This window comes from Arachis duranensis, chromosome 3, assembly GCF_000817695.3.
Source record: "Arachis duranensis cultivar V14167 chromosome 3, aradu.V14167.gnm2.J7QH, whole genome shotgun sequence".
Lineage (NCBI taxonomy): Eukaryota > Viridiplantae > Streptophyta > Magnoliopsida > Fabales > Fabaceae > Arachis > Arachis duranensis.
The window spans coordinates 106,587,140-106,601,670 of record NC_029774.3 but is presented as its reverse complement, the minus strand read 5'-3'; the positions used below and the strand labels follow the sequence as shown (position 1 = coordinate 106,601,670).

General features: G+C 39.2%; 1 protein-coding gene across 1 annotated transcript; it reads right to left on the bottom strand.

Annotated features, from left to right (window-relative positions):
• Nucleotides 1-1,577: 1,577 nt before the first annotated feature.
• Nucleotides 1,578-2,078, bottom strand: LOC107480003 (uncharacterized). The gene has a single exon (XM_016100128.1). It carries the CDS (start codon nucleotides 2,076-2,078, stop codon nucleotides 1,578-1,580), a length of 501 nt encoding a protein of 166 aa, XP_015955614.1.
• Nucleotides 2,079-14,531: the final 12,453 nt, after the last annotated feature.

The window sequence follows — 14,531 nt, the reverse complement described above, 5'->3', positions numbered from 1 at the left end:
TTTCTCTCCTTTCTCCTCTCTTTTTCCTTTTTTCTCTCTCTCCCCTATCCTTCCTCTCTCTCTCTCCTTTCCTTCCCCCTCTCTCTCTCTCTCTTTCTTTTTTTTCTCTCTCTCTCGCTTTAATCTCTTTCCTTTTGTTCTTTTTCTCTCTCTCCCATTTTCTCTCTCTCCTCCTGTTCCTCACTTCCTTTTCTCTCCTTCTCCTCTTTCTTTTCTTACTCTCTCTTTTCTCTTTCTCTCTCAACCTTCTCTCAATTTCTATCTCTCTTCTATCTCTTTTCTCCTATTCTCTCTAAAGTAAGAGAGAAGAGAGAGAGAAAGAGAACGTAGAGGAGGAGAAAAAAAGAGAGAGATAAGAATAGAGAAAAATGATAGGAGAGAGAAGAAGAGAGAAAAAGAAGATAAATAGAGAGAAAAAGAGAGGGGAGAGAGAGGATGGAGAGAGAAGGAGAGAGAGACAGAAAAAGAGAAGGAGAGAGAGAAAAGAGAAAAGAGAAGAGAAGGAGAGAAGGGGAGAAAGAGAAGAATAGAGAGAAAGAAAGGGGAGGGGAAGAAAGAGGGAAATGAAAGAGAGAGAGATAGATAGAGAGGAGGGGGAGAGAGAGAGAGAAAAGAAAGAGAAAAAGAGAGAGAAAAATGGAAGAGAGAGAGAGAGAAAAGGAAGAGAAGAGGAGAGAGAGAGGAGAGAGATGGAAAGAAGGAGATAAGAAAAAGTTACTCGTATCATTTAGAAAGAAAATTATTTATATTAGAAAAAAATATTTATAGAAAATGCTGAAAAGAGATAAGAAAGAAAAAGGAACGAAAGCAATGGAAGGGATTTCATTATTCACAAATGTTACTCGTATCATTTAGAAAGAAAAAAATAGATTAAAAAATTCAATTAAAAAAAGGTTTAAAAATTTAGATTTTTGTATGTAAAAATATTAAATTTTGTGTAAAAATCTATTTTACATATAAAAACCAATTTTATGGTATAAAAACCAATTTTTTAGTATAAAAACTGGTTTTTTGGTGTAAAAACCGTTTTTTAGTATAAAAACTGATTTTTAATGTAAAAACCGGTTTTTTAATGTGAAAATTGGTTTTTTTATATAAATCAGTTATTTTTTAAAACTGGTTTTTGTTTTAATAACCAGTTAAAAACTGATTTAAATTTCACTAATCGGTTAATAACCAATTTCATCATGTAAAACCAATTTGGTTAATTAACCAATATTATATTTTTGGTTAACCAAAAAACTGGTTTGGTTTTTGGATTAACCAAACCATGAACACCCCTACTAAAGGGGTCAAAAAATAAAAAATCTCATGTAGCACTCAACCTTAAGCATTTCTTCAACATCTCAATTCAACAAACCATTATCAATGAACTCCTCATGAGCAATATGACACCAAAATAAAGCAAAAAACAATTCAACTATGAATAAACTCACAAATCAAGCAATCACAAAAGCCATAAAGAATCAAAAGAGCTATATGCAAAAAGACTATGTATAAAGGGTAGATCATACCATGGTGTGGTGTCTCACACCTAGCACTTTTGTTTAACGTCCTTAAGTTGGACGGTCATGACCTCAAATCTCCTCGCCTTCGGTTGCGTCCTCGAGAAGGAACACCTCAACCTCTTTGCTGCTTTTCATTTTCTCTCCATGGTATAGCTTTAGCCGATGGCCATTCACCTTGAAGATGTTGGGGCTTGAAGGATGCCTTAGGTGGTAGACCCCATATGGTTCGGCTTTCTCTGCTCTGTACGGGCCTTCCCACCTTGAACTTAGCTTTTCGGGCATCAACCTTAACCTAGAGTTATAAAGGAGAACTAGTTCTCCGGCTCTAAACTCTCTCCTTTTTATGTGTCGATCATGCACCACTTTCATCTTCTCCTTGTAAAGTCTTGAATTCTCATAGGCTTCCAATCGAATATTCTCAAGCTCCACCAATTGTAACTTTCTTTCGACTCCAACCCTAAATCCTGTGTTACACTCTTTTACGGCCCAATATGCTTTATGCTCTATTTCCATCGGAAGATGGCAAGCCTTCCCATAGACCAACCGGAACGGGCTCATACCAATTGGCATTTTGTATGCCGTTCGGTAGGCCCAAAGCACATCACCGAGCTTAGAACTCTAATCTTTCTAATGAGGTTTCACAACCTTTTCCAATATGCACTTTATTTATCAATTGGAGACCTCGCCTTGGCCATTCGTTTGAGGGTGGATTGCCGTGGCCACTTTATGGATGATGCCATTCTTCTTCATTAGCCTGCCATTCTCTTGTTACAAAAGTGCGAGCCTTGATCACTCACGATTGCTCGTGGCGATCCAAAGCGGCATATAATATTATTCCGAACAAAAGAAAGCACTATATTAGCATCATTGGTTCTAGTGGGGATTGCCTTGACCCACTTGAAAACATAGTCAACGACTAGAAGAATTATATGAAAACATTAGAATTTGGGAAGGGCCCCATAAAGTCAATACCCCAAACATAAAAAATCTCACAAAATAACATAGTTTGTTGGGGTATTTCCTCATTTTTGGAGATATTTCCAAATCTAAGGCATGGTAAACAAGACTTGCAAAAGAGAGAAGGATCTTTGAAAAGAGTAGGCCACCAAAAGCCACAATCCAAGACCTTCCGAGCCATCCTTTGAGGACCAAAATGGCCACCACCCTCGGAAGAGTGGCAAGCCTCCAAGATAGCTTGATGCTCGGATTATGGTATGCACCTTCAAATTACTTGATCGACACCACATCTCCATAAGTACGGATCATCCCATACATAGTTTTGGATTTGCTTTTAAGCTTATCCTTTTGATGTTGGGAGAAATCGGGAGGAAAGGTGCGAGAGACCAAGAATTGGCAATAGGTGCATACCAAGGGATAATTTCGGAGATTGCTAGCAAGCCCTCAAGAGGGAAGGTATCATTAATAGGAGTGGTGACGTGGCAAAAATTGGCAGATTAAGAAATTAATGTAAGAGATACGTTGCAAGTACAATTTTTAACCAACAAAAAAACGCTCATCAATTTAGAAGGGTTGTCACAAAATTAGAATAAAAATACTGGAAGTATGAGTCCCATGTCGTCTCCCAACGAGTTGCAGAAAGATGTGCTATTTTATCAATCAGAGGTTTTCCAAAATGTTTTGAGTTTGATAAACAGGAAATTAAATCAGAGAATTTATGTAATTCAAATAGAAACATTGACCGGGAGAAGATTAATTAGAAGTTCTATCTTTGTTGGATTTCTCTCAAGATTAATTGATAATTGAAGGTTGTTTCTACTTAGTTATCCTTTACTGAGTAAACGAAAGTCAAGTAAGTTGGAAGTCTACTTCTATTCACAAGTTCTGATCCTTTCCCTTGGGAAGGATTAACGTTAGTGACTAGAGAGCCAGCCAACAATAAACCCAATTACAAATTAGCTCTTGAGTATTCTAACTCAAGGTTCTCCTTTTAATCAACTCCCAAACAAGTTAGAGAACTACTCCATTATCATGAATGTAAACTTCAAAAAATTAAAAAGGGAAATAAAGAAAGATACGATAAACAATAATAAAAAAGATCAATTAAAATTAAAAATGGTTCTTGTATTAATAAATTATAAAAATAATCCAATTGTAAATCTAGACAAATTAAGGATATGAAAGAGTAAGCAAAAAGTAAGAAAACAAACTAGAATGATGAAGTCTTGGCGGAGGTAATAATTCTTCTCAATATTCCAATAAAACAAAATTCTAAGAACTATGAATGTGTAGAGAGAAAACCTAGAGGAGGAGTAAAATCAGATCTAAAAACTAAAACTAAAATTATGCTGAATGAGAATTGTCCTTCGTCTCTGCTTGTTACCTGGCTCTAAACTGCGTTTCTAGGCCGGAAACTGGGTTAAAAAGCGGCCTAGAATCCACGCCAACGATCCCTGTAAATTTTGCAGATCGCGCACGTCACGCGACCGTGTCGTCCACGCGTTCGCGTCATCCAGCGTTTTTCCTTACCACGCGTGCGCGTCGTCCACGTGTTCACATCACCCGTGCAAATTCCAATCCATGCGCTCACATCAGGCACGTGTTCGCGTCGCTGAGTTTTTCTCCAATTCGCGCGGACGCGTGAGTCATGCGTCCGTGTCGCTTCTCGCTGGTCATCTCCTCAATTTCTTGTGTTCCTTCCATTTTTGCAAGCTTCCTCTCCATTCTCTAAGCCATTCCTGCCCTATGAAGCCTGAAACACTTAACACACAGATCATGGCATCGAATGGTATAAAGGAGAATAAAAAATATACAATTAAAAGATCTTTAGGAAGCAAGTTTTCAATCATAGAACGATTTTGGGAAGGAATTGAAAAATCATGCTAATTATATTAATAAGTGGGTGAAAGACATGATAAAATCACTCAATTAAACACAATATAAATCATAAAATAATGGTTTATCAACCTCCCCACACTTAAACATTAGCATGTCCTCATGCTTAGCTGAAGGAGACAAATATGAATGAATATGGACATGTAAGACTCATGCAATGTAATGCAACCTATATATATAAATGCAACTATATGATTTTTGTCCACTTGGTCAAAATTAAGTAAGCTCTTCAAGACAATCATAAATCAAATTCCACCAATTCAATTTATATAGTAAGAATAGATAAAAATGCAAGAAGATAGCTTATGAAGTAGGGAACATAGAATTTAAGCATTGAACCCTCACTAATGATGTATGTGCACTTTAGTCTCTCAAGTGTATAAGGTAATCACTCTACTCTTCTCTAATCATGCTTTCTAAATTTTGTTCTACACCTAACCAATCAACAATTTTTTAACATACCAATGCAAACATCATGAGGTCTTTTTCAAGGTTGTAATGGGGCTAAGGTAAAGGTAAGGGTGTACATATGACTAAGTGAGCTTATAAATTGAATCTTTAATTAACCTAAGCTTTCATCTAACATACATATACTCTATATATCTCCTAATTTCATACCTAGCTACCTAAAATTTTCCACTTTGCATTACATACTCATGCTTCAATCTTTCTTTTACTTGTATCATATATGCATTGATTAACCCTATATATATTTGAACATGAAAATAAACATAGCTTATCAATGCACATAGATTTTTAATTTTTCTTATAGTTTCACATGAGTAGGTACCCAAATTTCCATTATTTTATCATGACACATTCCTTTATTAACCTTTGTTCCCACAATCTTCCTACACTCAATTAACACACAATTCTATCTTAAGCTAACCAAAGATTCAATTGGGATATTTAATTATTTTTTCGCTTAAGGCTAGTAATGTGGTAAAATATAAAACAAATGGGATTTAAAGGCTCAAAGTGGCTAACAAAGGTAATTTAAAGGGTATGTTTATTTGGGATAAGTGAGCTAAACAAATAATGGCCTCAATCATATGCAAGCATATAAATATATTAAATATTGGACATATAGGATAAAACAAAATATAGATTACAATCATAGAGAAGTAGACACACAAGAATAAAATATTTATGGTTAAATAATGTAACCATGTATTTAGGCTCAAAGTCTCACAGGTTGTGTGTTCTTTAGCTCAAAAACCATGTTCCAATTTACAATCTTCAAACAAGATTAACATCTAAGTTTTGATTTAAATTAGTGAAAATTTTCAAAAATAGGGTCTTAGAAAAAACTTATTATCTTTTCAATAAAGTAGAACATGCATGCAATTAACCTATTACTATGCAATCTATCCTATTCTACAAAAGAAGAAACTAACTAAGTATCTTATTTTATTGGTGTTAAGGAAGAGAAATTACCTCCGAAAGTCAGGTACTGACCGACCTCCCCACACTTAAGGCTTTGCACCTCCTCGGTGCCATCTGTCAGGAACAAAGGGGGGCTGGTAGCAGTATCTCCACAGTTAGGACCGTCATGGCTCCCTGTGCTGATAAATGAAGTGGAGTCCGGAGTGTCTAGGTTGTTGTCAGGTCTATGGTTTCCTGTGAGTAGCTCCTTAAGGTATTTGAATTGGTGCTGGTTGTGCCGCTCTCGTAGCTTTACTTTCTGTTCTTGCCGGTCCAACCTCTCTAGTATTTGATGGAGTAGCTGACTTGTTGAAGGTGCCTGTGGTGTTGAAGGAGGAATGTCTTCAACCTATTCTGCAGGTTGGCTGGTAGTGGCTGTTGGTGGCCTGAGATATTTCCCATTAGGGACGTATTGATCATCCCGTGGAAGCATGAATTTGGTGTCCCCAGTCCTGTAGGAGACTCCGGCTGTGGAGACGAGATCTAAAATCAAGGCGGGAAGAGGTAAGTTTCCCGTAATTTGTACATGTACCATAGCACTCCGGATGTGTCTCGGTAAGTTTAAAGGCTGGTCTATAAGGATGCACCATAGTAGAACGGCCATGTCTGCGGTGAAGGAGGACTCATGAGTGCTCAGAAAGATGTAATGAAACATAATCTGTGCCCAGATGCGAGCCTCTAGGGTAAGATCAGAAGCCGATATTCCCTTAGGTTAGGAGCAATGGTATCTATAAATCCATCTGCTGCCAGGTTATGCGATAACACTGAGAATAATGTCCCAGTCAAATTGGTATCTCTGGCGCTTGAGTGCGGCTTCTTGAAATGCGTCTAGTCCTTCTGGAGTAGGGGGAAGATCCAAATCTCGTTGAATGGCCTCTTCTATGATGGGGACTTGCTTTTGACGGACATAGACAGACTGTAGGGTTGGCAAAAGGAAATTAGAGTAGAATTCAACTACCCATGAAAGATTAACCTCCTGTGGCTGTCTCTGTAGGAATCCCCAGTGTCTTAGTTCAATTCGCGGCTCAACAAATTCAGTAATATGGGTCGGGAGGATAAGAAGGTATTCATTGTTGAAATTCCTTTCTGCCAGGATGGGGAACATCTGCTCACAGTAGCGGTTAGGAAATCATGCAGTGTCCTTTGCTGGGAAGGCTTTCTCTTTTTCATCGACCTTTATAATCCTCTTAATTCTTTTTGTTGAGGGCTTAACTGCAGTTGAAGATGGCTCTGCCACTAATGCTCTTTTTGTTCCTCTCCTTGCTGGTGGTTTGGGGGTAACTTTCTCGTTGCCTTTCTTGGTGGCCATCTTGGAAAAGAAAAGAGAAAGGAATATGTAAAGCTAAGGGTTCGAGCAAGGGAGCGAATACAATGTGTGGTATTCAATGCACGGGAAAGAAAGATGTCGTTAACACATGGTCTAGACTACATGTGAAAAGTTCATCAATTATAACAAAGCATGTGCATGTGATGACAATTGAATGCAAGGTGTTTAGTGGCATACCGGCAAAGGCATGAGTAGTATGGATCAAGCATTCAATGTCCAAGTTAGATTACCAAGCCTGTCAAACTAACAATATGTTTGTATGGACAATTATATTTAATTAATAAAATATAAAAGGGGTTTTGTGAAAAAAACAGGCATTAAAGTAGGATAACATAAGAGTAGTGTATGACGCCATATGAGCTTTTTTACAAACACTTAGCATACATGGTAAATAAGGTATTGAAAGTATGAAATTGAACGTGCAAACAACCCTATAAAAAATAATATATAATTGTCAAATAATTCCTTAATAATCACAAGCAAAATATAGAAAATAAAGACCCAAATAAATTTCCAACACCAAGAAAGAAGGATTTAAAAAGAAAAAGGAAAAAGAAAACATAGATAATGAAAGTAAAAAGAAAAAAAAGAAGAAAACATAAAAATAAGAATAAGAATAGAAAAGAAAAGAGTGAAGAAGAAAAGAAAAAAACCTTGATAATGGTGGTGAAAAAGAGGAAGTAGAAAGTGAGAAAGAAGGAAGGAGGAAGAAGGAAGAAGAAAGAAATAAGAAGGGAAAAGAAAAATTAGGATTTGGGGAAGAAAAGATAAGATATTTGTCTTATCTGGATAAGTTGTGCGCGCATGTGACGCGGACGCGTGAGTGAGGCGGTCGTGTAGTGTGCGGTGTTTTTAAGTGACGCGAACGCATGGGTCACACGATCGCGTGAGTGGATTTGTGCTATTAGTGTGAGAGCAGCCTTGCGTTCGTGCAACTCTCTGTTTGAAATTCATTTTTGCCAAATTTTAGGGTGACGCGTTCGCGTGGGTGACGCGACCGCGTGAATGACCATATTTTGAAAATGACACAGGCGTGTGGTACACGCGTTCGCGTGGTAGGGCCTGTGCTCTCAGCACGGTTCCAGCGCAGCTCCATCATAACTCTATGCCATACACCCATTTACGTCGATTTTACACGGCCACGCGTTCGCGTGATTGACGCGGATGCGTGGGGAGGCTATTTTGCAAATGAAGTGAATGCGTCAACGACGCGGTCGCGTGGGCGAGTTTGTGCCAAGGACATGCCTCCAGCTACACTTTTGCGGGACTCTCTGTTTAATTTTGTTTCCTTCCCAGCGCATATATGACGTGGACGTGTCGGCGATGCTGACGCGTTGCGTGCTTTCCCCCTCCCCCTTTTTTTATATGCAATATGCAAATGCATATGCAAACTGTATGTACTAGGACTGAGAAGAGTTATTGAAAAAGGAAATTAAGGAGAGGGAAAAGAACGATCATACCATGGTGGGTTGTCTCCCACCCAGCACTTTGCTTTAACGTTCTTAAGTTGGACGCTCCCCTGGCTTAGTCTTCTGCTGTTGGTGGATCCTCCAAGAGGAAGATCTCTAGCTCCTTGTTTTTCTTTATCTTCTCACCATGATATAGCTTTAAGCGATGTCCATTGACTTTGATGAATTCGGAGCTTGAAGGATGACTCAGGTGGAAACTCCGTATGGCTCAACCTTCTCTACTCTATAGGGACCTTCCCATCTTGACCTCAACTTGCCTGGCATGAGCCTCAGTCTGGAGTTGTAAAGGAGGACTAAGTCCCCAAGTGGAACTCTCTCCTCTTGATGTGCTTGTCATGCACAACCTTTATCTTTTCCTTGTATAGCCTGGAGTTCTCATAAGCTTCTAGGCGAAGGCTTTCTAATTCTTGCAGTTGCAACTTCCTTTCAGCTCCGGCTTTCTCAAATCCCATGTTGCACTCTTTCACTGCCCAAAAGGCTTTTGCTCTACCTCAACTAGGAGGTGACAGACTTTTCCATAAACTAAGTGGAAGGAACTCATCCCAATGGGTGTCTTGTATGTTGTTCTGTATGCCCAGAGTGCATTTTGTAGCCTGGTGCTCCAGTCTCTCCTATGAGGTTTGACTATCTTCTGCAATATATGCTTTATTTCTCTGTTAGACACCTCGGCTTGCCCATTAGTCTGGGGGTGATAAGCTGTTGATACTTTATAAATTATCCCATGCCTCTTCAGTAATCCTGTTAGTCTCCTGTTACAAAAGTGGGTGCCTTGATCGCTCACGATTGCACGTGGTGATCCAAAGCGACAAATGATATGGTTTCTAACAAAGGAAATAACAGTGTTAGTATTATCAGTGCGGGTAGGAATTGCTTCCACCCATTTAGAAATGTAATCTACAGCTAACAATATATAAAAGTAACCATTAGAATTTGGAAATGGCCCCATGAAGTCAATGCCCCAAACATAAAAAATTTCACAGAAAAGCATAATCTGTTGAGGCATCTCATCCCTCTTGGATATATTACCAATCTTTTGGCAAGGGAAACAAGATTTACAAAATTCAGCAGCGTCTTTAAAAAGAGTAGGCCACCAGAATCCACAGTCTAGAATTTTTCTAGCTGTTCTTTGAGGGCCAAAATGTCCTCCACTCTCAGATGAGTGGCAGGCCTCTAAAATGGACTGGAATTCTGATTGAGGCACACACCGTCTAATTACCTGGTCAGCACCACACCTCCATAAATATGGATCATCCCATATATAATATTTGGACTCGCTTTTCAGCTTGTCTCTTTGATGCTTAGTAAAATTTAGAGAAAAAGTGTGGCTAACTAGATAATTAGCTACAGGTGCATACCAAGGGACTACTTCAGATACTGCTTGCAGGTTATCAAATGGGAAATTATCATCTATAGGAGAGGAGTCATCCTTAATGTGCTCAAGGCGACTCAAGTGGTCTACCACTAGATTCTGGGTACAACTCCTATCCTTAATTTCTAAATCAAATTCTTGTAGTAGCAGTATCCAACGTATAAGCCTTGGTTTGGATTCCTTTTTAGCCAATAGATATTTTAGAGCTGCATGGTCTGAGTACACTACTACTTTAGCACCAAGTAAATAGGCTTGGAATTTATCCAGAGCAAAAATAATAGCAAGAAGCTCTTTCTCAGTAGTAGTGTAATTAGACTGAGCAGCGTCTAAAGTCTTATACGCATAAGCAATTACAAAAGGATCCTTACCTTCACACTGAGCCAGTGCCGCTCCTACTACATGATTGGAAGCATCACACATAATTTCAAATGGCTGACTCCAGTCTGGTCCTCTCACAATTGGAGCTTGAGTCAGGGCAGTTTTCATCTTATCAAAGGCTTGCTTACAACTTTCAATGAACTCGAACTCGATACCTTTCTACAGCAATCTGGATAAAGGCAATGCTACCTTATTAAATTCCTTAATAAATCTCCTGTAAAAACCTACATGGCCAAGGAACGAATGTACTTCCCTCACATAGGTGGGGTAAGATAAACTGGAAATAACATCCACCTTTGCTGGATCTATGAAAATGCCAGTATTAGACACAACATGTCCTAGTATAATCCCTTGTTTTACCATAAAGTGCCATTTTTCAAAATTCAATACAAGGTTCGTACTAACACATCTATCCAACACTTTAGATAAACTATCCAAGCAAAAGCTAAATGAATCACCATATACGCTAAAATCATCCATAAAAACCTCCATACAATTCTCAATGAGGTCAGAGAAAAGACTCATCATGCACCTTTGAAAAGTAGCTGGTGCATTGCATAAGCCGAAGGGCATTCTCTTATAAGCATAAGTTCCAAAAGGACATGTAAAAGTAGTCTTTTCCTGATCTTCAGAAGCTATATGGATTTGAAAATAACCTGTATAACTATCTAAAAAGCAGTAATGAGATTTACCTAACAGGCGATCAAGCATCTGATCAATGAATGGTAAGGGGTAATGATCCTTGCGAGTGGCTTGGTTGAGATGCCTATAGTCAATGCAAACTCTCCATGAATTCTGCACTCTAGTTGTCAGAAGTTCTCCACGCTCATTCCTTACTGTTGTGACTCCAGACTTCTTGGGCACTACTTGTACGGGACTGACCCATTCGTTATCTGAGATGGGGTAAATGATATCTGCTTCAAGTAGCTTGGTCACTTCTTTCTTGACAACTTCTAAGATGGTGGGATTCAATCTTCTTTGAGGTTGACGGACAGGCTTTGCTCCCTCTTCTAAGAATATTTTGTGCTCGTAAACTTGAGGGTTGATGCCTACTATATCCGCCAAGCTCCATCCTTGCTTTCTTATGCGTCCTCAATACACTAAGCAGTTGTTCTTCTTGTTGGGAAGTGAGCTCCCTTGCAATGATAACTAGAAACTTCTGCTTGTCCTCAAGGTAAGCATACTTGAGGCGTGGAGGAAGGGGCTTTAATTCCATTTTCTGCTTATGGCTTGGCTCTTAAGCATCTGGGGCTGGTGAAAATGGTAAAGTGCCCTCATTGTCTTCAAAAGTGTCCCCACACTTGGACCTTGCCCTATGTACTTCTCTTCTAATTCTTCCTGGTGAACTTCAGCTACAGTTTCATCAATGATGTCACACTGGGAGATAGAATGATCTTTCGGAGGGTGCTTTATAGCTTCATTTAAACTGAACTTCACTATTCTGCCATTTATCTCAAAAGAGTAAGTTCCTGAAAATGCATCCAACTTGAACTTTGAAGTCTTCAGGAATGGTCTTCCAAGCAGGATTGATGATGGCCTCCCTGAGTCATTAGGGGGCATTTCCAGGATATAGAAGTCAATGGAAAATGTGAGCCCATTAATGCTCACTAATACATCTTCAGCAATTTCAACCACTGTAATAATGCTTTTATCTGCTAACACAAAACGAGCTGCCGACCTTTTTAAGGGAGGGAGCCTCAAGGTATCATATATAGACAAAGGCATTATACTAACACACGCTCCTAAATCACACATGCAGTCAGAAATTATCACACCTCCAATGGTACAGTTAACCATACATGGACCTGGATCACTATATTTTTTAGGTATACCTCCCATTAAAATAGAGATAGAACTACCTAAAGGAATAGTTTTTAATTTATTAATTTTATCTTTATGTATACATAAATCCTTTAGAAACTTCGCATATTTAGGTACTTGTTGAATAACATCAAAAATGGGAACAGTTACCTCAACCTTTTTGAATATTTCTACCATTTTGGGATCAAGTTCCATCTGCTTCTTGGGCTTCCCTACGAGTTGTGGAAAGGGGATAGGATGGGCGTTATCTGCGGCTTCAGCATCCTTTGGTGCTTCATTTTGTAGTTGAGCTTCCTCTTCTTTAACTATGTCTTGTACGTCCTTTTCCTCTTCAGCATCTTCCACTTCCACTACGTCTTCAACTGGAGTGTGTTTTGGTGGGTTTGGCTCTTCATGGTTCCTCTCCTGTAATGTGGTTCCGGACCTCAAGGTGATGGCATTAATGCCACACTTGGGGTTGCGTAATGGTTGAGAGGGGATTCCATTGGAGCTCAAAGGCTGGTTGTTGGAGTTATTTAGTGATCCAATTTGCGAGACAAGAGCTTGCAAGGTAGAGTTCAAACCATTTAGAGTAGAAGCAAGGTTGTTTTCCATGGCCTACTGTCTCCGATCAATAGATTGTAGTAACTCATCATTAGAAGATGAAGAGGGATAAGTAATCTGAGGGGTCTGCTGAGATGCTTGGGGCTGCCTTAGATGAGGTGCTCTGTAGGTCTGATTTTAATTCTGCTGTCTGATGTTGTTATTGTTATTCCACCTCTGGTTTCCATTGTTATCTCTGCCTCCTCTGTTATAATTGTCCCTCCAACCATGGTTAGAATTATCTCTCCAACCTTGGTTGGAATTGTCCTGCCATCTATGGTTGTAGCTGCCACCTTGATTGTATCCTTAATTTGGGCGGTCATAGAAGTTAAGAGTGGCTGCCACAGTGTTGTCTTCCTGTTGGAGCTGCAGACATTCATCAGTATAATGACTATAATCAGCACAGATCTCGTATACTCTTTGTGGAACCAATTGTTGGCTTCGTTGTGGTAGGGGAGGCTGAGCTTGGTGAGCTTATTGTTGACTCAACTGCATCTGCTTCAGTAAGTTGGTCATTTCACATATACTCTGAGTTAGAGCAGTAGTCTCTCTGCTAGAGGATACCTCTACAACAGCTTTTGAGTGGCTTTGCCTCTGCCTATGATTCCTAGTGGATTCAGCTAAGTTGCTGACCAATTGCCATGCTTCATCAGTGGTCTTGTACTTTTTCATAGACCCATTGCTAGCACCTTCCAATGTGGTCTTATCTTGAGACTTCATGCCCTGTGTGAAGTAGCTGAGCAACACCAACTTGTCAATCATGTGGTAGAGACATGCTTCCAAAAGATTGTTGAAGCACTCCCAATATTCGTAGAGAGTCTCGGATTCGCCTTGAATAATCATGGAAATTTCTTTCCTCAATCTATCAGTAACTTCAGCTGGAAATTATTTTTCTAGAAATTCTCTTCTAAGCGTATCCTAGTTAGCAACAGTCGCTCCAGGTTGAGTGTAGTACCACTCTCTCGCCTTTCCCTCAAGAGAGAACGGGAAGGCTTTTAACAGAATAGAAGTTTCATCTATACCCTCACGCTTAACAGTAGAATAGGCTGTCTGGAAATTCCTAAGGTGCTTGATAGGCTCTTGAGCAGGTAAGCCATGAAACTTGGGCATCAAGTTGAGTAGCACAGTCTTTAGTTCGAAATCTGCAGCCACTGCTGGGTGATGCGCTTGATACGGTTGTAGTGTAAAAATTGACAGGAAGAAAATTGGCAAATTAAGAAATTAATGTAAGAGATACGTTGCAAGTACAGTTCTTAACCAAAAAAAATCCGCTCATCAATTTAGATGTGTTGTCACAAAATTAGAATAAAAATACTAGGAGTATAAGTCCTAGGTCATCTCCCAATAAGTTGCAGAGTAAAATTTGGGGCTCCAGCTTCTTGGATAGTAACTCTCCTAGGTGCTGTCATGTTACCTGCACGTGAGTCAACCGAATCAGTAGTAGAGGAGCTTGTTTCTTCCTCAAATGGAGGTTCAGATTCGCCCTCAGATGAGACTGGTGAATCGATGACAATCACTTCACCACCCTCAGAGGCTAATTGACGTCGAGCTTGCCTAATATGTGAAATAGTTCTTTCAATTTCAGGATCAAAAGCGGCTAAGCTCGGATCAGGAAATGAACACATCATTCAACGAAAGAAACATACAGCTCATGGTGATAAAGACAAAATAAAATAAAATGCAAATAAATTCCAATCAATAAATTAGCACTCTATTGCAACTCCCCGGCAACGGCGCCAAAAATTGACGTGGCGGAAATTGGCAGATTAAGAAATTAATGTAAGAGATACATTGCAAGT

Excerpts from the sequence above, each read along its gene's own strand:
- LOC107480003 (XM_016100128.1), bottom strand. The coding sequence starts at position 2,078 with ATGCCAATTGGTATGAGCCCGTTCCGGTTGGTCTATGGGAAGGCTTGC.